This window comes from Bombina bombina, chromosome 6 (genome assembly GCF_027579735.1).
Source record: "Bombina bombina isolate aBomBom1 chromosome 6, aBomBom1.pri, whole genome shotgun sequence".
In the NCBI taxonomy this organism is placed as follows: domain Eukaryota; kingdom Metazoa; phylum Chordata; class Amphibia; order Anura; family Bombinatoridae; genus Bombina; species Bombina bombina.
Window position 1 is genome coordinate 376484335 of NC_069504.1, and position 24736 is coordinate 376509070.

The following is a 24736-nucleotide window of genomic DNA, read 5'->3' on the forward strand; positions in this document are numbered from 1 at the left end:
GTTGTTTCTACTGTGTGAGGATTGTTAAGACACTTTTGTGACTGGGTTATTTGTGTTTATTTATTAGTCCACACCCAGTGAATACCAAGCATACATTTGTCATAAAAGACTATAAATTTAGGACTAGATTACAAGTGGCACGTTAAAGTTAGCATCCGTGCAATATAGCAATATATATTGCACCCGGGGTAATTAGTACTCATATTACAAATTGAAAGTAAATTTGTTCGATTGAGCGCAATTAAATTTAACAAACGACGGGTTAGCATGATTGAAGACCTTGCGTAAAGGCTAAGTGTGACAAAAAATGTGCACCAAATATATGCACACACACACTTTGGAGCCCTTTCCACTTACATACCTTTAAACATGAATAATATTTGTTATTTAATATTATTATTTTATGATGTGTTTTACTGTTTTTACTGTAAATATTTTACATTCCAATGTGATTCACATAGGGGAAAATGTTATTTGTATTTTTAAATAGATATAGTCCTATAGATATAGAGGTAAAAATATAAATATATATTTTAAAATTATCAGATATATAAAGTATATCTTTAAAAATGAAAAGAACATTTTCTTCTAGGTGCAGAACATTTGAATGTAAAATATTCATAACTACCTTCAGTTTAAGTGCATTTGGACTAATGCGGTGCTGGGTTAGCGTGCAACCGATATGCGTTAGGTTTTATTTCATCAGTGTGCGCCTTTAAAGTCTATGGTGAGAAGTTAACTCATTTGCGATATCTGAAGTTCTGAAGTTAGCACGCAGGTTTTGCTCGTGCACAATGCATTTACTTTCAACTTGTAATACGCACGCTAACCCGTGGTACGTCTGGTGGTGTTTGTGCATGAAAGCGCTAAATAGTGTGCCACTTGTATTATATCCCTTAGTGTTTCTCTCATAGCAATGAATTTATGAATACAAGTTAAATTCCATAAGGTTACAGCTAAATTTTAGAAATTAGTGAACGTGACTGTATAGGAAACTCACAAAAAGAACCTGCCTCCTCGGCAGTGCAGTTGATAATACTGTAATCAATGGCTTTTATTAGATGGCTACAGGGGGAGCTTTTTTATAGAGGTGCTTCAAAGACTATGTAAAATTTATTTGGTATTTTGTAATTATTTTGCTTTCTGCTGCAGATTTGCAAGGGCTTTTGTTTACCTGCTCGTTTCCAGTTAGATAAACTTTCACGTCTGTGGTGCAGTAGCCACGTTTCTCACAGACCCCGCTCAGCATATCTCGGATAGTTAGGCCTGGCCTGATAAGTGTGAGTGAAGCTGTGCCGTCAGGGAAATATACACAGCAGTACTTCATTGGCTTAGGCTCTATATCTAGCCCCATACTGCTGTGGCTTACACCATCATTCTGAAAGGGAAATGCATGATAATATATCATTGTGATATTATTAAACATCTGCTTACATTGGAATTTAGCAATTTGCATGTTAGTCCACTGATTTGAATGCTAAAATAACACAAACAGTCTGGAAAAAACATTCTTGGGATTTTTACGTTACATTATTATAGTTATGCTCATCTATACTATAATTGCATTTGTAATGTTCGGCGGCGGCGGCAGTTGCGCACGCATCCTCAATGGAATGTTGGTAGCGCAAGGCAGCCAACAGAATGTTGGCTGCACGCGCAACCAAAAGTATTCACCGGGATGCAGCTTTGCTGCATCCAGGGGGATTCCGAAGATGACAATCCTTCGGTGGATTCTTTCACCACCCTGCCAATAGGATTTCAGTAGCTCTCATCCTATTCGCTGATTTGAATTTTAAGAATCAAATCAGCCAATAGGAATTCAAGGGACGCCATCTTTAATTGTGAACCTTGAATTCACTATTCAGTGTACTGCGGCGATCATACGAAGAGGATACTCCATGGCTCCATGGCTCCGCGGTCACCGGTCTTCAGTTGCAGGGTCAACGGTCTTCAGTTCCAGGATCTCTGGTCTTCAGCTCTGCGGTCATTGGTCTTTAGCTCCGTGCAGGATTGTTCCTGGAAGAAGAAAGAAGAGGTCGCCGCTTGGAAGAAGACTTCACCGCCTGGAACAGGACCTTCTCCGCCGGACTTCAGGAACGGTGAGTACCAACCTGGGGGTTAGACTTTTTAAGGTTTTTTTTGGGGGGGGGTTGTTTTATTTAGATTAGGGATGGGCAGTAAAAGAGCTAAATGCCCTTTTAAGGGCAATGTCCAAACAAATGCCCTTTTCAGGGCAATGGATAGTTTAGGTTTTTTAGTGTTAGGTTCTTTTATTTTGGGGGGTTTGGTGGGTGGGGGGGTTTTATTGCTAGGAGGGACTTAGACTTTTTCTGCAAAAGAGCTGTTTATCTTGGGGCAATGCCCTGCAAAAAGCCCTTTTAAGGGCTACTGGCAGTTTATTCTTAGACTAGGGGGTGTTTTTATTTTGGAGGGGCTTTTTTATTTTCATAGGGATTAGGTTTAATTTTGTAAACTTTGGTAATTTTTTTTTTTTTTATTTTCTGTAATTTTAGCTTAATTTAAACTCAGGTTTATTTTTTTATTTTTTGGGGGTTAGACTTAGGTTTTTTGTTTTTTTTAGATTAGGGATTGGCAGCAAAATAGCTGAAAGTCCTTTTAAGGACAATGCCCATTCAAATGCCCTTTTCATGGCAATGGATAGTTTACATTTTTTAGTGTTAGGTTTAATTATTTTGGGGGGTTTGATGGGTGGTAGGTTTACTGTTAGGGGGGGACTTAGAATTTTTGGTAACTGCAAAAGAGCTGTTTAACAGTGCAATGCCCTTCAAAAAGCCATTTTAAGGGTTATTGGTAGTTTAGCATTAGATTAGGGGGTGTTTTTATTTTGGGGGGCTTTTTTATTTTCATAGGGATTAGGTTTTATGTTTTTATTTTTGATAATATTTTTTTTTTTCTGTAGTTCAATTTTTTTATTTTTTTATTACTTACACATAGACTGAAAGGAGAGAGAAAATGAGAAGGGAAATGGAGAGCAAAGGAGAGGGGAGAGGGAGAGCAAAAGAGAGGGGAGAGGGAGAGCAAAAGAGAGGGGAGAGGGAGAGCAAAAGAGAGGGGGGAGAGAGAGCAAAAGAGAGGGGGGAGAGAGAGCAAAAGAGAGGGGGGAGAGAGAGCAAAAGAGAGGGGGGAGAGAGAGCAAAAGAGAGGGGGAGAGAGAGCAAAAGAGAGGGGAGAGAGAGCGCAAAAGAGAGGGGGGAGAGAGAACAAAAGAGAGGGGGGAGAGGGAGCAAAAGGGTGGTAAAATAATCCACCTGGATAAGCATAAGCTGCATCCAGGTGGATTCCAAAAATGGCAGGGTGGTGAAAGAATCCACCTGGCTGCAGCATAAGCTGCATCCAGGTGGATTCTTTCATCACGCTGCCATTTTCGGAATCCACCTGGATGGCAGGGTGGTGAAATAATCCACCTGGATGCAGAGTAAGCTGCATTTAGGTGATTTCCGAAAATGGCAGAGTGGTTCTGTAACCACAATAGACTGCCCTTCCGAAAATGGCAGAGTGGTTCGGTGGCTCCGTCACCACAATAGACTGCCCTCTGGGCAGGCTTTCCCACTAGTATAACATAATTAAAGAAAAGATGCACGCGCCAGATGTAGGACATTATCTGTCTTGATATAAAATGTGGTTCTTATTATCAACAAATTCATATTTTTTCCAATATTTGCCTATGAATTATGTCCAGTTTATGACCAAACCTGTAGATTGTTAGCGCTTCAGAGCTGGGCCTTGCTCCTCCTCTATTGATCTGTTTTGTGTAAGTCTGTTATATGTATATGTTTTTACTACTATAACGCGGTGTCATTGCTTTACCCCTGCTCATGTTCCCAGCTCTACTAAATTTGCAGGCGCTTTACAAATAAATTATAATATTATTGCCAGAAGGTAATATTATTAGGTACCTCAGATTTACTGGAAACTGTAGAGGCGAAACTAAGGTCCAGGCTAGTTGCAGAGTTTAGAGATGTCTGAGACTCACGGCGTGATGAGTGATCATCTACGTTGTCTGTGAGAAAAAAAATACAGAAAATAAAGGCAAAAACCTAAACAAAAGCAGCAGAGACGGAACCACCTGAACATAAATTCCATATATGTACAACATCAGTGTCAGATAAACTTCACTCAACACAATGTCTATAAGCTTCCCTAGGATCAGATTCTCTAAAGCTCTGCACTTAGGCAACATCATCCAAAATAATCTGTCAGTGCCTCAAGATTCTCACAAAAATTACCTTGATAGCTGTGCACCTCGGTATAGGGAGTACCTTACATTGATGTATGCGAAGAACAGACTTATACATTATAGTTTTGTACTCAATATAATAAGCAGTTTTAAAAAGTATTGAAAAGACAAAGTAATACCCTTAATTAAAAAACATATTAACAATCATGTTGAAATTCATATTAAAAAGTGCAAAATTAATATTTAAAGTATGCAGGAATTTACATTGTAAACATATTTAGTGTACAAAAATACATTGTGCTGAAAAATAGTTTTTCTCTTAATGTGTTCCCAATGACTTGTTATAGTAGCTGCAGAGTATAAAATGTATGGGAAATTGATCCTTTAAGTTTATTTTTAAATAAGAAATAACCGTTTATTTGATTATTAAAGCTTTAATCCACTGTTCTCAAGACCATGCCCATATACATGGTCTGAGCATGCAGAAATAGCAGACTTCCTAATTGTATCTATATCTCTTTACATCTATACACAATGGCCAGTACTAACAGAGAGCACTTCAATAGGACATTTTAATTACCTATCTCTTCCACCACCCATTGTGAACATGATTGCTGCCTCTTGTTTACGTTCATTCATTATTCGTCAGTATAAGTGGTGGTTTTAAAAGTCAAAGTAGCTATTTTAAATGACAAAATAAAGGTAAAGGATCTATTTATAAAAAAAAAAAATGATGCATTCCAGCATGTAAAACAGATCACAGGGAACATATTAAAGCAGATAAATATTTACAGTATAATGTCTCTTTAAATATGAAGTTGAAATCATGTGACACTTTATGGGTCAATGGCACAGGGCTTTTGTTTTGCATTGGTAGTTGTGGATTGTAGTATACTGTGTGGGGGTTTTTCCCTTTGGAGATTGTGGCAGTTTGGGGGTTAATAGTGGATGGGGTTTAGCATAAGTTTTTAGATAGGACTATGGCAGTTTAGGGGTTGATAGCAGAGATGATTTAAGCATAGGGATAACTTTGGTATTTGCAGCATTTTATGGGTTAAATGTTAGACTGGCAGATTAGGAGTAAATTACTGTCCAGCACTTCCCATTATAAGTATGGGATGTATTCATTTCGCTATGTGCAGGAAACCAGTCTTTAGTTAACATGGGTTTTGAATATCAGGCACTGTGTTTATAGTAAAATGGGAATTTGTTAAGAACTAAAGTGCTCTAACGAAATACAGCAGTTTATTTTGACACTTGAATGTGCAGAAATTTATATAGTACCTTTGCCATGTCCTTTCTTGTCCTTCTTCTTAAATGACAATCTGTGATGTTTGGAACTGTGTTCTGTGTTATCCATTCCAGCCACTTCAACACCAACTGGGAGAGACTTTCCAGATCTTAATGTCTTTTTCTAAGAAGAGAAGTTTAACTTTGTGATTATTTTTAATCCTAACCCAATATACAAATGCCCTATTTCCTCATTGCCCAGAGATAACATTTACTATTTTTTAATTGACTTATTTTAAACACATTTATCCCCCTTTCACTTGTCTATTATTCCCTTTATCTCCTTGTCTTCTACTTCCAATGATTTAGCTGCACAGTCACCTGAGTTTCCTGCTCTGAGGGTCAGGCTGCGGGCTGCGGCTGTTTCTGGTCACATGGTATGAAGGGCAAAACTAAGCAGTACTGTGATGCAGCAATCAATCAAGAGAGCTGAGCAGAGCACTGGGCAAGTATAAAATCAGTTTGGCAAATCCAGAACTGTTGGCACCTCTAGCGGTTGGGATAAACACCATCCAAGCACTCCACAAGAGCTCAAGTGAGATTTAGCAACCTGGTTACAGCATAAGGGAATTTAAGAGACTGATGAAATATATAAGGATGTAGTATTAAAACAAAGTACTCAGGGCACTGTACATTTAACTGTTATGTTTGCATTGTATGAGGAGATTTCATAGTAATTTGTTTTTTCCAAAGACATTTAGCAATCTAGTATGCAATTGTACATCAATTCCCCTTATATCATATTGTTTGTACTAGGCACTATCACAATAACTATTCTTATAAAGAATAATATAGTCTATTCACATTTTAAATTGGTGAGGCTAATTGGTAGAAATATAACAACACTATGAATATGATATGAATCATTGAACAACAGAGAAGAGGAAGAGATTATATGAATATCAATATGTTTACAACTACATATAGTCCAAGTGAAGCCTCATTTTGGAGTTTAAATTAATTTACAAAATTTCAAGATAAATGTACTCAAAAAGCAAAACACTTCACACTAAGGGGCCTATCTATCAAGCTCCGAATCGGAATGGAGCTTGACGCCCCATGTTTCTGGCGAGCCTTCTAAAGACCGCTGCTCCAGAACCTGTCCGCCTGCTCTGAGGAGCCAGACAGACATCGCCGCAATTCAACCCGATCGAGTACGATCGGGTTGAATGACACCCCCCTGCAGGGAGTGGCGTTGCGCCAGCAGCTCACAAGAGCTGCTGGTACAATGCTGAATACGGAGAGCGTATTGCTCTCCGCATTCAGCGAGGTCTGTTGGACCTGATCCACACTGTTGGATCAGGTCCGACAGACCTTTGTTAAATAGGCCCCTATGCATTTAAATAATAATAATAATGTTAACTTACAATAGAAGAATATTTATTTTAGTATTTAGTGTCAGAAAGGAAGATATTTGCTTAATTATCAGGTAAAGTACCCTCTTTTAAATAGTTATCACATTAAACTGAATCATAAAGACCACCTGAATATATGTGATTCTCACTTCTCAACCATGGTGTCATAATATTCAGTGATGTCACCATCAACTACAGTAAACCAGTCCAGATGGTGAAAAGATCACAAATTACTAGGTATAGTTCTTAAAGTATTAATGCTTAAGTTTTATTTGTTTTGTTTTTATCTGTACACATTGTTTAATATTCTCTTTATATACTTGTTTGTTTACTGTGTTTTCATTTATACGACACTGTATAATATTAAAAGAGCCCTGTGGTGTCACTAGCTTATGCAACATAAAGCATAGATGTTATATGTAGTTTAAAACGTTGCTAGGGTTTCCAAAAGCAAAACAGATTGGGAAATACTACTGTAGAGGAACTACACTGAAATACATACAGTATAGTGCTCCAGAATGAGAGGTGAAAGGTCAGGTAGATAGAGATAGTTAGGTGCCTATCACTGATAGCAATTATTTACAAAGCCGAACACAGCTTTATAATCACAGAGTAAGATTCACAAAATGACAATTAGACAAATTATAGAGTATTAGTAGGCCCTGCCCATGAGGCACCTTATGTTGTATTATACCTCTGCTATCAACATGATCTACAGGTCAGATGAGTTTATGATTTTGTATTGTTAACAAATAATCATCATAAAACTGATTTACAAAACTAAATGTAACCAGTCATTTGCCTACTGATTATTTTTAAATAGAACATTGTAAGCAGTCCCAAATGAATCCTTGTAGTCTAAATATAAGTAAATATAATCCAGTATAAAGTGCTAGCTGAGAAAAAGATTTACCAGAGCGTGCCCCTATACAACTTGCTAGCATGACTACCTCTTAGCAGTTGAAGAAGGTGGACCATACACAATGCTCTTAGGCTGCTCATGAACAGCTGGTATGTTTTTGGCATCTGCTCAAGCCCTTTGGATCTGTACCACAGAACACAGAATCAGCTAAATTAGTACTGTGTATGCAGGAAAAAAACATTTATATTGGTTGTTTATATTTGTAAACTGACCCTGTATTTGGATAGACCTTATAGTTATTCCAGATCTCACAGTTACATCCTAGGGGGTTAAGGGGGACTTGGTGATAACTTTGAGAAAAGGCTGTGCTGAAATATTACAGCTATTACCATCTCCATTCATCTCAGTGTTTATCAGGATCAGTTAACCTTGACTCACAGTGCAAGTTCTACTTTTGACTCCCATTGTTTTCATGCCTGCTGGTTGGTAAAGAACCTAGTCACGCAAACCTCAGGCTATCCATATTTATTATAAATGTTAGAGGAAAGAATATTGCCATGGACACATATACCATGAAGTCAGTGGAAGAAAGGAGAGTTTAACATGTTAAAGATCACAAAAAGGACCATTATAAGTAGGGGCTTGTTAGTAGCTCAAGTGTATTAATATAACCAACGTGGTTATATTAATACACTTTTTACCTCTGTGATTACCTTGTATCTAAGCCTCTGCAGACTGCCCCCTTATTTCAGTTCTTTTGACAGACTTGCATTTAGCCAATCAGTGCCTTCTCACTTGCAAATGCATGGGTGTGGCCACAATGTTATCTGTATGGCACACATGAACTTACGCCCTCTAGCTGTGAAAAACTGTGAAATGCATTGAAATAAGGGACGGCCTTCAAGGTTTTAGAAATTAGCATATTTTCTAAACCTAGGTAGGCTCATATGCTAATTTCTAAGCCATTGAAGGCTGCCTCTAATTGTAATGCATTTTACAGTTTTTTTTACAGCTAGAGGGTGTTAGTTCATGTGTTTCATATAGATAACAGTGTGCTCAGCACTAATTGCCCTAAATGCAATTCTGTCAAAAGATCTGAGATAAGGGAGCAGTCAGCAGAAGCTTGGATACAGGGTAATTACAGAGGTAAAAAGTATATTTCTATACCAGTGTTGGTTATGCAAAACTGGGGAATGGTAAATGAAGGGATTATCTATCTTTTTAAACAATAACATTTTTGGTGTTTTCTATCCCTTTAAAATGTTAACTCACACTTAGTTAACCTGTTGATAAAGCTTTTAAACAATAAAATATGTACACAACTAAAATATGATAATTACAGAATATACGTATATGCATTTGTGATTGGCTGATAGCTGTCACATAATACAGGAGGAGTGTAAATAGACAGATTTCAGTTACTACTCTTTGAAGTTCCTTTGCATTGTCTTGTTATCGTGTACTAGTTGATTATGCAAATCTACTGTAGTAACTGGTCCTTTAAAAAAATACTTATAATTCCCCTATGTGAAGAAAACAGCAAATACATAGTTAAACACTTTATTAAATATGAATATTGCATAAATATGATTTTTCATGTTTTCAGCTACTTGACTGCAAAGGGCACACACACATACTGTATATACATGTGTGTTTTTATATATATATATATATATATATATATATATACACTGTATATATGTATTTATTTATGTGTTTATATGAGTATATATGTCTGGAAATACATATATAAAAATATAAATACATAAATACATATGTACACACATATAATTTAAACACATACACATATATATATATATATATATATATATATATATATATATATATATATATATTTAATTTTATATATATATATATATATATATACACACACATGCATACACATGCATATACATATTTAGTAATGTATTTGTATGTATCTCTATGTTAAAGTCCTTTTGCATATATTTTTTTCTGAGACCTCATATCTTTGAGCCCTTAAAGTAAAGATGAAATGCATCATGTAACTCATATCATATCTGTTTTTTGTGTTGAATGAATGAATGATAAATTAAAATATTCACGCCATTGATGCTTTAAAATTATCAACAGACTGTGGATCCTTGTGGCTTTGTTGATGCGAGCATATTAAAGGGATACTGAAATCAATTTTTTTTTCTTTCATGATTCAGATAGAGCTTGCAATTTTAAGCAACTTTCTAATTTACTCCTATTGTCATTTTTTCTCCGTTCTCTTGGTATCTTTATTTTAAAAAGCAGGTATGTAAGCTTAAGTGCTGGACCATTTTTGGTTTCAGCACCCTGGATAGCGCTTGCTGATTGGTGACTACATTTAGCCACCAATCAGCAAACGCTACCCAGGTTCTGAACCAAAGATGGGCCTGCTTCTAAGCTTATAATCCTGCTTTTTCAAATAAAGATACAAATAGAATGAAGAAAAATTGATAATAGGAGTAAATTATAAAGTTGCTAAATATTGCATGCTCTATCTGAATCATGGAAAGAAAAATTTGGGTCCAGAATCCCTTTAAGCCTTATTTTAAATAACTGTAAAAGTCGGATGTGTAATTGCGAGGTTCAGTTTGACGTATTGAAACCGCTGAGTGTCTAAAAGTTTTGATAAATGAGGCCCTATATTTAAGCGGGTAATAATGCTAAGATAATAATGCAGTCACTAGCTAAGATAACTCAGGTAGTGTGCTGATATGCGATCACTTATAGATCATCTGTTCCCTGGGATAGATACACTCAAGCAGTGAGAGGAAGCTTAGTAACCTGCAGCTATTCTAAGCTAATTAGAAATCAATAGAATGCATTAGTGTAACTTAATAGCACAATCCTGAGCAAAATATTATTTCTTGCAGAGAGGATGCGTCATACACAACTGTATTTATTATTGTGAATTAAAAGAACAGTAAACACCTCAAAATTATTTTTCTGCTGTCTTCAAATAGATCTGTAGCCACTGTTTTACTTGAGACTGGAGATGATAGGGCTTGCCACTGTCATTGCGTTAACAAAGCCTTATTGTTTATCTCCAGCAGAAAAGATAACAAATAAGAGAGAGAAATATATCAAGATTAGAGGGATATTAAAGGGACACTCAAGTCAAAATAAAGTTTTATGATTCAGATATAGCATGCAGTTTTAAGACACTTTCCAATTTACTTCCATAATCAATTTTTACCCAGCATTTTTAAATGCACATTTTCTGGGGAACAACATCTTACTGAGCATGTGCACAAGCTTACAGGTCATAGGTATACTAGTCTGTGATTGGCTGATATCTATTACATGATACAGGGGGGATGGAAAATATGAGGGGAAAAATTTGTCAGAAAAAAATATACTGCTTATTTGAAATTCAGAGTAGGTGGTAAATCAATGTATTTTTATTATGCACTTGTTAATTATGAAATTCTACTGCTTTGAGTGGTCCTTCAAGCAGTGATACTTTAGTTAATAACAAAATATGTTAAATAAAAGTAAACAGAAAAAAACAGATAGTGTAAAAAAAAAAAAAAACAGCAAACAACTAGTTTTCTTGCAAAATGAGCAGTTAGGATTGTAGCCACTGCCCTCAGGGAGGTAAGGGGCAGATTGTTGGTACTTAAGTTGCATTGTGTCTCTTCTGAGCATGGGCAAAACAGACTTACTGTCTCTCTAGCATTATCTGATTACTAAACAAGTTCATGTTACTCTAGAACATGTATACACACAGAGAGAAGTGCACTTACATGACCGAACAACCGGCTCAATGCCATTGTTAGCCTGTTATATGGCGATTTTACCACCTGGGTGCAGCTTCTTTTTAGCCCTTTAATGCATTTCACAGAGTAGAACTTTCCTGTTTCCTATTTCCTGTAGTATATCAGTCTGATCCCGCCTATTACGTCAGTCCAGCGCCGAAATACCAGGCAATTCCTGGTATTTCGGACGATCGTTTCGTCCTTCATTGGGCCTCGTCAGTGAGGTGTAGCCACATATCTCTAAGCACACTGAGCAAGGAGTCCACGATCATCTGGGGTTGTCATGTTCCTTGTTCAGAGGAATATTGCCTGGTATTTCGGGGCTGGACTGACCTTATTTGGCGGTATCAGACTGATATGCTCCTGGAAAGATTTCCTCTGTGAAAAGCATACTGGTCTAAAATAGGTTTCTCCTGGGTGGTAAATCGCCATAGAACAAGCTGATGAGCTGTTGTTCATTCCTAGTAGAGCGCTTCTCTCTTTCTATGCACTCTAGTAGACGTATGACATCAAGCTATAAATTCCTTCCTGTGGAGACCCCAGCCCCCTTATAGGGTTGTGACAGAAAGTTACAGACACTGCACAAATAAAGTTAAAAATAAATAAATAAAAGTTCAAATCCATTTAAAACGATGACTGATAGTTATTGAAATGATTTATATTAAAGGGACACTGTACCCAAATTTTTCCTTTCGTGATTCAGATAGAGCATGACATTTTAAGCAACTTTCTAATTTACTCCTATTATCAAATTTTCTTCATTCTCTTGGTATCTTTATTTGAAATGCAAGAAAGTAAGTTTAGATGCCGGCCCATTTTTGGTGATCAACCTGGGTTGTTCTTGCTGATTGGTGGATAAACTCATCCACCAATAAAAAAGTGCTGTCCAGAGTTCTGAATAAAAAAAAAGCTTAGATGTTTTCTTTTTAAAATAAAGATAGCAAGAGAACGAAGAAAAATTGATAATAGGAAAAAAATTAGAAAGTGGCTTAAAATTGCATGCTCTATCTGAATCATGAAAGAAAAAAATTGGGTTCAGTGTCCCTTTAAGTGTAAGCCACTGCTTATTAAAAAAATGTATTACAACAATGAATTTTATATGCCTTTAAGATTGTGAAGCCTGTCATGTGCTCTTTCAGTTTTCAGGACTGCAAATCCTCAAACTGCAAACTTAAATTATAGGGAAAGGGGGCAAAATAAATAATGGAAGTATAATTTAAAGTTATTTTACTGTTTATAATAAATTAAGCATTTTATATTATAATCCATAATAAGTGTTTACTGCCCCTTTAATAATTAGTATGTATATAGATTATGTAGACAGATTATTTTAGGTTTGAAAACTGGGATGGATGTTCACATCATAATTTTATTTTTGGATTGTAAAAATAGGATGGTGGAGTACAGTAGTTACCTCAAGAATCTGGTGGCAGATGACAATTAAAAATACATAAATAAGGACTTCCGGTGGGTGGGGCGACTGGAGAGCAGCACGATAACGGAGCTCCATGCCTTTGAGCTCAGCATTTGTTCTAACTGTGCTCTCCCGGTCGCCCCCGCAATATCTTCTTGCCAGACAGGCAGCGGAGTACAGCACGGACCTTTCTTGGCCGAAAACAGCACCAGCGCAGGACCCTGATATCAGTCCTGGCCCACGGAAGGCAGAGGCGCAAGCAGAGGCGCGAACAGTCGCCATTTTGGACAGAGCTCCGGATCGCTCCTACGAACCCCTGCAGGGCAGCATCGCTCCCTGGGGTAAGAAAAAGTGACAGCCTCCCCCACACAACACCACATTGCTCACAGAAAACTCTATGTGACTGGGCAGACCTCAGGCAGGCTGCCATAATAATTTGCTGTGACGCAGCTACACCTCAAGGCCCTCCTGCTACCAACTTTGGGCCCAAATCACTCTCCCAGTAACTTGAATGGAAATAGAGGGGCTCATGCAACACACCACTCTGTCGCTCCTTGACTGAAACAAGCACAGAGGCAAAACAGATCACTATAAAGCACCATTTTTCAAGCTTTATATCGCAGGCTGCTATATGTGCTGGAGGAGAGATATGCTGGTGACCCTATTAGAGACCTTTATTGTCTAGAAGTAAGCTTATGCTATACCTATTCACCCTGTTTGGACCCAGTGTGGGTTGGAATGCTTGGGACTAGAGACTGTTGTATACCATTGAATTGAGCTGTGGCCTATACATGCATTCTGGGGTCAACAATATCTTGGCTGCAGTGAAGTTTAAGAACGTTATTGCATTCAAAGAAGGAAAAAGCCATACACCTATTTTTTTGAATTCCTCTTTTTTTTCTACTCTATGAAAGTTAACGACAACTTTAAAAGGCTGTCTCCGCCTCTAACAGACAATATGAGTCACAGATCCAGGACACATGACAAAAAACTCAAAAATTCTACGGAAACACCTGCATCTAGCTCTGCAACCTCAGATAATGAAAACACATCTGTTGGTGATCACAGCTCCTTACTACAAGAGCTTAAAGCTTTTTTCTTACCGAAGATGGATTCGCTACAAGCTGGCGTAGACACTCTGACAAGCGAGGTAAGAGCATTCTCCACACGTCTCACGTCTGCAGAGCATAGAATCTCAGAAGTTGAAGATCGCCAACAAGAATCGGCAGGATCAATAAAGAACCTCTTAAAACAGAATCAATACTTGTTAGACAAATTAGAGGATTTGGAGAACCACAGCCGCAGAAATAATCTGCGTGTAGTGGGTGTACCAGAAACTGTTAGCGATAAGGATTTACTGGACTTTGCTGCATCTACTCTCCCCAGATTGCTGGGAATGTCATCTGACTATTTACCAATAGACATTGAGCGGTCACATCGTATAGGCCCGGACAGGCATCTGGGTAACTCCAAAGATAAGCCTCGCCAAGTCATCTTCAAATGCCTGAATTATCAGGACAAGCTAGCCATGTTGAGAGCCTACAGAACCACTAAAGAGCTTAAATATGAAGACCGCCGTCTATTGTTGTTTCAGGACTTTTCAGTTGAAGTAACTAGACGGCGAAAGGACTTTGCTCCACTTTGCTCACAGCTACATGAACAGGACCGTCAGGTTACCCTCCTATATCCTGCCAAGTTGAAACTCCAAACGAACTCAGGACCCAAGATTTTTTACTCCCCCGCCGCAGCACAGGCCTACCTGGCCTCAGAGAGAAGACAAGACGCGGGTTGATGCTGTTTCACCAAGGATTTGTATTGTTTCTATTATGTACTTTTTATTTCTTTTCTTCTTCTCTCTTATCTTTAGTCTCTATAGCAATATAACATAAAACAAATGTATGCAAATTTAAATACATTGATGCCAGCGCAGGCCCCTTGGACATTATTCCCTATATTGAGTTTGGGAAATCTGTTGTATATTCTGTTGTGTTTTTTGTTGTGTCATGCATTTATGGGTTTTTTAAGTGTCAGTTTTACACCAGACGTGAATAGGCCAGTCCCACCTCATGGTCCACATAGGCCGCACACACTGTATTGTCAAGGTTTCTATTGTTGCTGCTGTTACCGTTATGTCAGATTTATTCACTATTGTTCCACCCTCACCACCGCCCCGAAAGTGTCTTGCCCTGGCAGGGGCGCCCCTAGGGTGCCCGAGCTCTCTTATACACCCTGCTCCTTTTCAGTGAGACTTCACAAGCCTCTATTCCCTGTGGAGGTGCTCCCACCCTGTGTACAAATAGCCTTCATGGTACTCAGCCATGCTCAGACCCCTACAAGATCTTGTCACCCAAGAAAAGTTAGCACATTGTATATAGTTTATCTGCCATACAATCATATTGACAAAACAGCAATGGTCCATTATAATAGAAGTACAAGTGAGGTACACCCCCCGAAACATGAGACACTTAGCATAATACAAGTCTATATCTCCTTGCTCAGGGATGGGGAACGATGGGATATCTGTATCATTATGTCTAAAGATGTGTTGTTTTTTTTTATTTTATTAGCCTTTCCGCTTTCTGAAGCTGCTGATCAGAATGTAACCTGGGTGTCAATCCTCTCGCCCCCCACAGACTGCATACATCGGCTGTCTTCTCAACGATACCGCCCAACTGTGAGTTTTTCTATAACTTTGACCTTTCTTTCCAGGCTGTGTTGCTGTGTGGTGCCCGTCCTCTCCTTTCTCACTCAGGGGAATCACCTGTTTACCCTCCTACTTGCCAGACCTCGTATACTCCCACACAATAACTTAGCCACACTTTTCACACTTAGCACTCCATGACTACACAGCTTAAGGTGATCTCATGGAATGTGGGGGGAATTACTTCACCTGCAAAAAGAAGCATGATTATTCAACACCTACAAACACTACATGCAGATATAGCTTTACTTCAGGAGACCAAACTATCCACAGAGGAACATGAAAAATTAAAAATCCGCTGGGTGGGGCAGATTCTCTTCTCCCCTACAGAGGGCAGGAAAAGAGGAGTGGCCATTCTGGTCAGGAAGGGCCTTCCAGTTTCATTCTCAAAGATAGAGATAGATCAGAAGGACAGATTTATAATAGCTTTATTACAAATTAACTCGACCAACTACACCATCTGTAATGTTTACGGTCCCAACGAGTATAGTCCTGCTTTTTTGGACGACACTATCAGCTAAAATAATTACTAATAATGCTCCCATAATTCTGGGGGGGGGATTTTAATTTGGTTCAGGCGTTGCCCCTAGACAGGTTCAAAGATCCCGCCACAGCATCCACTTCCAAAATGGGTACGTCGAGATATAAAAGAGAAGTGAAATTAATTAAATCCTTTAAAGACACACTAGACCTGGTAGACATATGGAGGACGCAAAACCCAATTAGCAGAGATTACACTTGTTTATCTAGAACACATAACACTCTCTCACAAATTGATTACTTCTTAACTTCATTCACCCTATCACCTCAAATCCACCATGCTAATATAGGTCCAATCACAATCTCGGATCATGCCCCAATTAGTCTAGTATTCCAGACACTGCCAAACAAACCCCCCAATAAGACATGGAGATTTCCAACTTATTTATATAACAATATTGACTTCCGTCAGCACCTTAAATCATCTTGGATCCATTATGCTTCAGATAATGCCCAGCATAGTGTCGACCCAAACTTATTCTGGCATGCCTCAAAGGCGGTGATACGAGGACACATCACCTCCTTCACAGCCCATCATAACAAAACTCTTAAAAGGATAGATAATGAATTCCTCTCTAAACTAACCGAGGCATATAATACATACTTGAATAACCCCACACCAATATCTCAGCAAAATTATTATGATCTTAAGCAATCCCGAGATACCTTCTTGGCCCAACAGAACAACACCTTTCACATACATAGACAGGGCAGGTACTTCAGACATGGCAATAGATCAGGTAAACTTCTGGCAGACTTGGTCAGGCTATATAGACCGAAATCCTACATCACAGCTATTAAATCTCACTCTCGCATAACTTCGACACCCACGGACATTATGACAGAATTTGTAAACTATTACACTAATCTATACGCTAGTCAACCGGTTAACTTGGAGGCAAAACGACTGAGCAAAAATCCCTACTTAACGCCAAAATACAAACACGCGAGGTGATTAAAGCCATACGTAATGCCAAACTTGGGAAGGCAGCTGGCCCTGATGGGCTACCATCAGAGTTTTACAAAATCCTAAGCGTTGAAATAGCGCCTACTTTATCATCCCTATACTCGGCGTACCTGGAGGGCACCACAGGAATAGATAGTAGATTCACTGATGCAAATATTTGCCTCCTACTCAAACCAGATAGAGAGCCTACCCTTACATCATCAGACCGACCAATCTCACTTCTGAATGGGGATTATAAAATATTAACAAAAATTTTAGCAGATAGGCTAACGATGGCTTTACCCTCAATTGTCCACCCAGATCAGACTGGATTTGTTAAGGGTCGCTCCTCAGTAACAAATATTAGGAAAACATTAGCAATCATATCCCATTACTGGTATAACACCCATTCCCCTAAACCTCCCACACTGCCGGATGCATGCCTCTTAGCGCTAGACGCTGAGAAGGCATTTGATAGGGTTGAATGGGACCATCTACACACTTCTTTAACACAATTTGACATTACCGGTAACTTCCCAGGCCTCCTTCATAGAATATACAATGCTCCTAGGGCCTCCCTGATCATTAATGGTGAGCTTTGAACTGCAAAGAGGCACGAGACAGGGGTGCCCCCTCTCCCCCTTATTATTCGACCTGGCCATAGAGCCCTTAGCATGCTACATCAGGCAAAATTGTGAAGGATTAAAGTTACTGGACCATACACAAAATTTGTCATTATATGCTGATGACCTACTACTATTTATAGGAAATCCTAATGCCAACCTACAACCAGTTTTAAACATAATTGAGAGATTCGGCACATTCACTGGATACAAAACAAACATTGACAAATCGGAGGTTGTATGGCTACAAAACAAACGGAATATCCCATTACAGCACGCAGGACTCATAATTACAGAGGGCTCACTTAAATACCTAGGCATACAACTACATGTCAATCCTAATAAACTATATCACCTCAACCTCAAAGAAACGGTTCAAAACATCAAAATCTTACTTTTGGGTTGGGCAAGGCTACCAATATCTCTCTCAGGCAGGATACACCTCTTTAAGATGGTTGCATTGCCCAAACTTTTATATCCCCTACAGATGTTGCCACTGCTTCTCACAAGACAGGATGCCAACACACTACAAACTGCTCTGGGACAGTTTATCTGGAGAGGGAAAAAACATAGGATAGGGAAGAATTACCTGATGATGCCAACGAATAGGGGTGGTCTTCGTCTCCCTAATATTGTATGGTACAATTGGGCTACCTTAGCAAAACTAATTCTCGACTGGCTAGTTGGTGATAATCATTTCACTGTCCCTGTCCTGGAACAACGTCTTACTGCCCCGATACATCTTGCATTTCTCCCCCATGCGGACATGTCCTCGCTGCCACCACATATACAAAACCATATTCTTTACAGGGATCCTTTGAGAGCATGGGCCAAACTTTGTAGATTTTGGGGGGTGGATAAGTCGGTGAGTAAATATTTGCCAATCCAAGGGAATCTACGGTTCCTTCCTGGTTATACTACAGAAACCTTTCGGTTGTGGCAGGAGAAACACCTCACTACACTTAGGCAGTTGTATAACCCTGTAACTTTGGAAATCCTATCCTTTCAGGAATTACAAAACACGTACGCCCTCCCCGGTACTCACAAATTTGCGTATTTTCATTGTAGACACTATATAAATAAATTGAAATCAGATGGCTTACTTACCAGGGATGCATCCAATATAGATAAGCTTTGCATATTGGCAAGACAAGGGTCTTATAAACTCACGCATATATATAACCTCTTGCTCCTCCATCTAGAAGACACTGCTATGCAAAAGATATTATCTAAATGGTCGGGATATGATCTTCTAATGGTAGACAAACCTCTGATCGAAGATAGCTTAGATAAAATACAGGCCATAACTATTTCCTCCACCCTAAGAGAATCCCATTTAAAAATATTACAGCAGGCTTACATAACACCCGGTCTTCGTTCTAAATGGGTACCAGGGGCAAGGAATATGTGCACAAAGTGCATCTTTGGGGCACCAGATTGGATACATCTACTGTGGAACTGCCCTAAATTGAAAAGTTACTCGCAGAAAATATCTTACTGGCTGACCAAGGTCACCAAAATGCGGGTCGAACTTTCTGCACAACATATAATATTCTTAGTATCCACTAATGAGAGACTTAATTCAGACACCTTTATCTCCACAGTTATCACACTGGCAAAACAGCACATCTTGGCGGGTTGGGCCAGCAATAAGTCCCCTCCATTCCAAAAACTAATCAGGAACATACATACTCAGATGTTAGTTGAGCAAGCAGATACAAAGGGAGACCCTGAGAAAAGAATTAAACGTTTTCTCCATAAATGGGAAACATATCTACGGTATTTGCCAGATGCAGTTACAAAAAGGGTTATCTTCCCATTTCGGAATAGCTTATATATCCTAAATGAAAATCTGAAGGGTAATTGGTGCTTCCCAAACAGCAAAACCTAGACTAGCAATACCTGTGTGTGAATGCTCTGCTGACTGAACTCTTATCTATCCTAAGATGTTTCTGATGCTGGCCTGTGGGGGGCGATCTGGACGCATTCTGGGTAAGTTAAGTTAAATTGAATAGTTTTACTGGTTTATTTTGTTGTCCTTTTTCTCTGTGTTCTTTCTTGCCTATCTTTCTTTCTTCCTTTCTTCTCTAAATGTTGAAAAAAAGAGATCCAGGCCGCTTCATAAAGGACATTTCAACTAAAAGCTGACAGAACTCAGGGTCATGGTATCTTATTATAATACAGCTTGGGAAGTATTACTGCTGATAAATTTGCATTTTGTGTTTAAATACTGTAAGCTACTGTATTCCCGGATATTTATTGCCACCCTTCATGCTGCTGTAACTAATCACGAAGTATCTGCATTACTTGAAATAACTGTGTTGTAAGTGAAATGGATCTTCATATTATAAATAAAGTTATTAAAAAAAAAAAATACATAAATAAATACAAATAAAACATGGAGATCAGTAAGGAAAATGATACCTCATCTGTAGTAAGCCTCAGTTTTACCTTTATAGCACCAGTTGTGTGGTTGGTACAGTGGCCAGTGGAGTCTGCAGAGCTGAGATGAGGTAAAGACCTTCCTTCTACTTCAGCAACCATGCACTCTTGATAAAGAGGTGACTTTACAAAGCGTGCATAGCTGTCAAACTTCATCAGGTTGAAAATCTAAAGAAAGAACAGATTTACGGTTTTAATTAAAACCAGACAAAAAAAAAATAACTTAAATGCAAAAAAAGAGAAAAACAATAGAGAGTTACACAAAATAAAACAAAAGTTGATAGTGCCACATGAACGCCAGCCCTTACTATAATGTAAAATATAATTATGGTATGCAAAATGAGTGTATTGTTGGACATCAGTTTTATTTTTGGACAATTTCAGCTAGAAATAAACCATCCTCTCCTTTTAACCCCCATATATACTATATATATATATATATATATATATATATATATATATATATATATATATATATATATATATATATATATATATATATATATATATATATATATATATATAAAGGGGCTCTAAAATCAAAATTACAATTTAATAATTAAAAAAAGCATATAATTTAAAAAAACTCTCCAATTCATATTCATTAGCAAAATGTGTGCAAACTTTTTATATGCACACTTTCTGATGCACCAATTCCTATTGAGCATGTAAAAGAGTGCACAGTATAAACATATTTTTGGTTAGATAATGGCTGTCACATGTTAAAAGAGGAGGGAAAATAGGATTACCTTTAAAAGTTTCCAGAAAAGAAATCTTCTATGCATTAGAAATACAAAGTAAGTGCTATTGCATTGTCTTGTTATATATTAGTAGATTATCCAATTGTACTGTATTAAATGGTCCTTAAACCCCTTAATGATCGTGATGTACCCTGTATTTTCTGGGATTGTCTGGCTATAATAGCGCAGATTTTGTTGCGAGCGGCAAGACCGCGCTATTAGACCCTCCTTCCTTCCTGCTGGCTTGCCAGTGGCGAGACTGCGCTATTGAAAAAGACACCCCCATAGGAAGACCAGTGACGTACCCTGTAAGGGGTTAAGTGTTATCAGAATCATATTTGTAACTAGCCATAACCTGAATGTCACTTTCCATTGAGGCATCCAGCATAAACACTGCAGTATTATAATTACATTAAACACCTCTTACTTTTGTATAAAATTGGGATTGTACAACTTACGTAAATCCCAAAAAAGAAATTCCGTAACATACAAATTCTGTAAAAGTGCTGGTTTAGGCAATTTGCAGCATTTTGAAAATGTAGGTTACAGATTTTCGGCCAGATTACAAGTGGAATTTTTGTGTGCATCTGGTAGCCCTCATATTACAAGTTGAAAGTAAAAGAAAGATTTTCGATCTTGTACGCTAACCCAAAAAGCCGAACTTAGAATATTGCCTGTATTCCCCAATAGAAGTCAATGGGGCACGTAAACCAGATTGCATATTCTTAAGTGTGCTAACACAACTTGAAAATATTCATATTTCACATTCCAATGTTTCTCACATAGCATAATTTGTTCTGTTTATTCTTAAATACATATTTCTATATATGATGTTTTTTGGTACAATATATACATATATGATATATCTATCTATCTATATGTATATATATATATATATATATATATATATACATATATATACATATATACATACACACACATATACACACATATACACACACAAACACATACATGATTATATATAGGTATAGATATATATAGGAATATCTTTTTAGAAATACTTAGAAAATATTCCCCTATGTGCAGAACATTGGAATGTGAAATAGAAATATTTACAGTAAATACACAGTAACACCTTACTAAATATGAACGTTGCATAAATATGTTTTTACATGTTTTCATTTACTTGACTGCAAAGGGCTCCAATACACTTCTATATATGTCTATATATGTGTACATATGTATGTGTGTATTTATATTTGTTTATATGTCTGTAAGTATATATATATATATATATATATATATATATATATATATATATATATATATACACACAGTATATACATATAAGGGCTAGATTACAAGTGGCACAGTATATTGAGAATTTGCGATCCGTGTATGCGCTATTCCGACAAGTGTTAATTTCAATTGCGCTCAAGCAATCGCGTTTACTTTCAACTTGTAATGCGAGCAAAAAACCTGAAATGCACAAACACCCCCGCGATAAACCCTTTTTCATTTGTGCATAACTGTTCACGCTCCACTCATAATCTGTCCTTTGGTCTTTTGGCTTTGATAGGGAGCGTGGGAAAAAGCACAGGTTTTATACAAAAACAAGTGGTTTTAACCCCTTAAGGACCAGCGACGTACCCTGTATGTCACTGGCCTGTTTTGGGACTTGATTGTTTTATAGCGCGGTCTTGCCGCCAATGTTGGGACTGCTCTATTCCACAAAGCCTGCTGGAGGGAGTGCATTAATAGCGTGTTCTTGCTAGACTTGTGCTATTATGTCCTGAAAAAACCCTTAACGACCAGTGACATACAGGGTACATTGTGGTCATTAAGGGGTTAAATGGATGTTACACTCAAAAGCATATACTGTATAAGTCATTATGCACTGTATTGCAAAATAAATGTTTTAAAATTGTTTGATGCTGTCACTTTGTTAACACAGCAAATCAAGAGCAGTTCATGAGAACTTTTGAAAAGCCCTGTGGAATTCATGTTCCTGCTCTGTTTTGTAGCTTATTATGGATAAATGAGCTTGCATTTGTAGCGAACCAATCAATGGGTAGAATCTTGCAGGGTCAAATAATGTCACAATATTTATGTAGTTATTGTATGTGCAGTTCTGACCTGCAGCTGTTGTGTTCTGAACAAATCAGGAGTGGGTTTTTCTAGCATATCTTCTGTTATAATTGCCTGGTGATCAACATTGACTGGACACAATGAGCTGCTGGACAGGAATTCTTTGTATATCCTCCGAGATTCTTTGGAAAGCTGGGATGAATAAAAAGTAAGTAAAAAAAAAAGTACCTTTAAATTGAGTACCACCATTAATTCAGCAGACTTCCAGGAAAGTTTACATTTGTAGCTAAAGATAGATCTGCATAATTCATGATGTCATCTCATATAAAAAGTTTTATTAAATACAAAGAAACAACTTTTTTTAAACTATAAAACAATACTGATTTTAAATTAACAATCAGCAACATAGTTTCTTAAATTGCAGATGGTGTTTTAATTATTATTTGTATTTTTAAAAACATTTTGGTGATGAAAAATATCTGCTACTTATTTCCCCTGTATCCAATATATATATATTTACAGAAACTATTTTACTTCTGTGCAGTCATCCTTAGCATTTGTGGGGCCCTGGCCTCTGTATGGCCCACCCTTGTCTTAAAACTCAGTGTGTCCTATATAAAGAATAACACTATATTTTTACACCTCTTGATACAATAAACACGTCATAAATACAGCATGTACATTGTCCCTTCTCATACCCTCACCCCTGTTGTACTAAAGTGCAGGACCCAGGGCTGATGCTCATTTTGCCCTACCCAAAAGGCAGGCCTGCTTCCACATAATCCTATATGCTTATAAAGTAAGTCTTCTTGGGGGGTCTTTGATTCCAGGAAGACATAAGAGCAAAAATGCACTTTTAAAAACAGTAATTTACTCAAATAAATCTCAAATTTTTGCAAAAGCAGCTGTGAAAATAATAGTGACCAATATATTGTTGCAGCTTTTGTGCCAATATTACTTATGGGTTGCTCACCTGATATGCATAAAGGGAAAAAATGCACACACTTTTTACTGTTCCATCTAAACAATTTGATTTTCTGCACACTCTTATATAAGGATTGCATAGTGTAGCTCTAATTTAGCCTTAGGCCAGAAAGTTAGCAATCCAGTACTTTAACATCCAGTTTGGGGTTAATCACAATCATGCACTTGTTTCAGCAAACAACGATTTCTGTCTTTCAGCCGGCATTGTCTTTTCAACAATCACTATCCTACAATGCTTCTGCCATCAATACCCCTCGATCTAGAAATTGTTACCTCTCAAAATCAACACAAATTCCTTATTTGCCTCAGTACTGGGCCCTGTTCTTTTTAATATTTTTATAAATGACTTGGAGCAAGGATTAAATAGGGACATCTCTATTTTTGCAGATGATACTAAGTTAAGTAAGGTCATTAGGTCAGAGCAGGATGAACTCTCTTTGCAAAGGGATTTGCTAAAATTAGAACTATGGGCAAGTGAATGGAAAATGAGATTTAATACGGAAAAATGTAAGGTTCTACATTTTGGAAGTAAAAATAAGCAGGCTATGTATTTTTTAAATGGGACAAGACTTAGCCAAACACAGGAGGAAAGGGATTTGGGAGTAGTAATAGATAACAAGCTAAAGATGAGTGCACAATGCAGGGCAGCGGCTTCAAAGGCTAATAAGATACTAGCATGTATTAAAAGAGGCATTGATTCAAGGGAGGAAAGCATAATTCTGTCATTATATAAAGCCCTGGTAAGACCTCACCTTGAGTTTGGAGTGCAGTTCTGGGGACCGATTGCTAAAAAAGATATTGCAGAACTAGAAAAAGTTCAGA

At 37.7% G+C, this 24736-nt stretch overlaps 1 protein-coding gene across 2 annotated transcripts in view; it reads right to left on the bottom strand.

Annotated features, from left to right (window-relative positions):
- RGS14 (regulator of G protein signaling 14) overlaps positions 1-24736 on the bottom strand; it is a 239796-nt gene that overhangs the window by 128311 nt on the left and 86749 nt on the right. For both annotated transcript variants that reach the window (XM_053717075.1, XM_053717074.1), the window contains exons 5-9: positions 22979-23122; positions 20151-20309; positions 5483-5612; positions 3918-4021; positions 1175-1378 (exon numbers count right to left, since the gene is read on the bottom strand). In XM_053717075.1, the coding sequence (XP_053573050.1) occupies positions 1175-1378; positions 3918-4021; positions 5483-5612; positions 20151-20309; positions 22979-23122 (741 nt within the window). The remainder of the gene's footprint in view (positions 1-1174; positions 1379-3917; positions 4022-5482; positions 5613-20150; positions 20310-22978; positions 23123-24736) is intronic.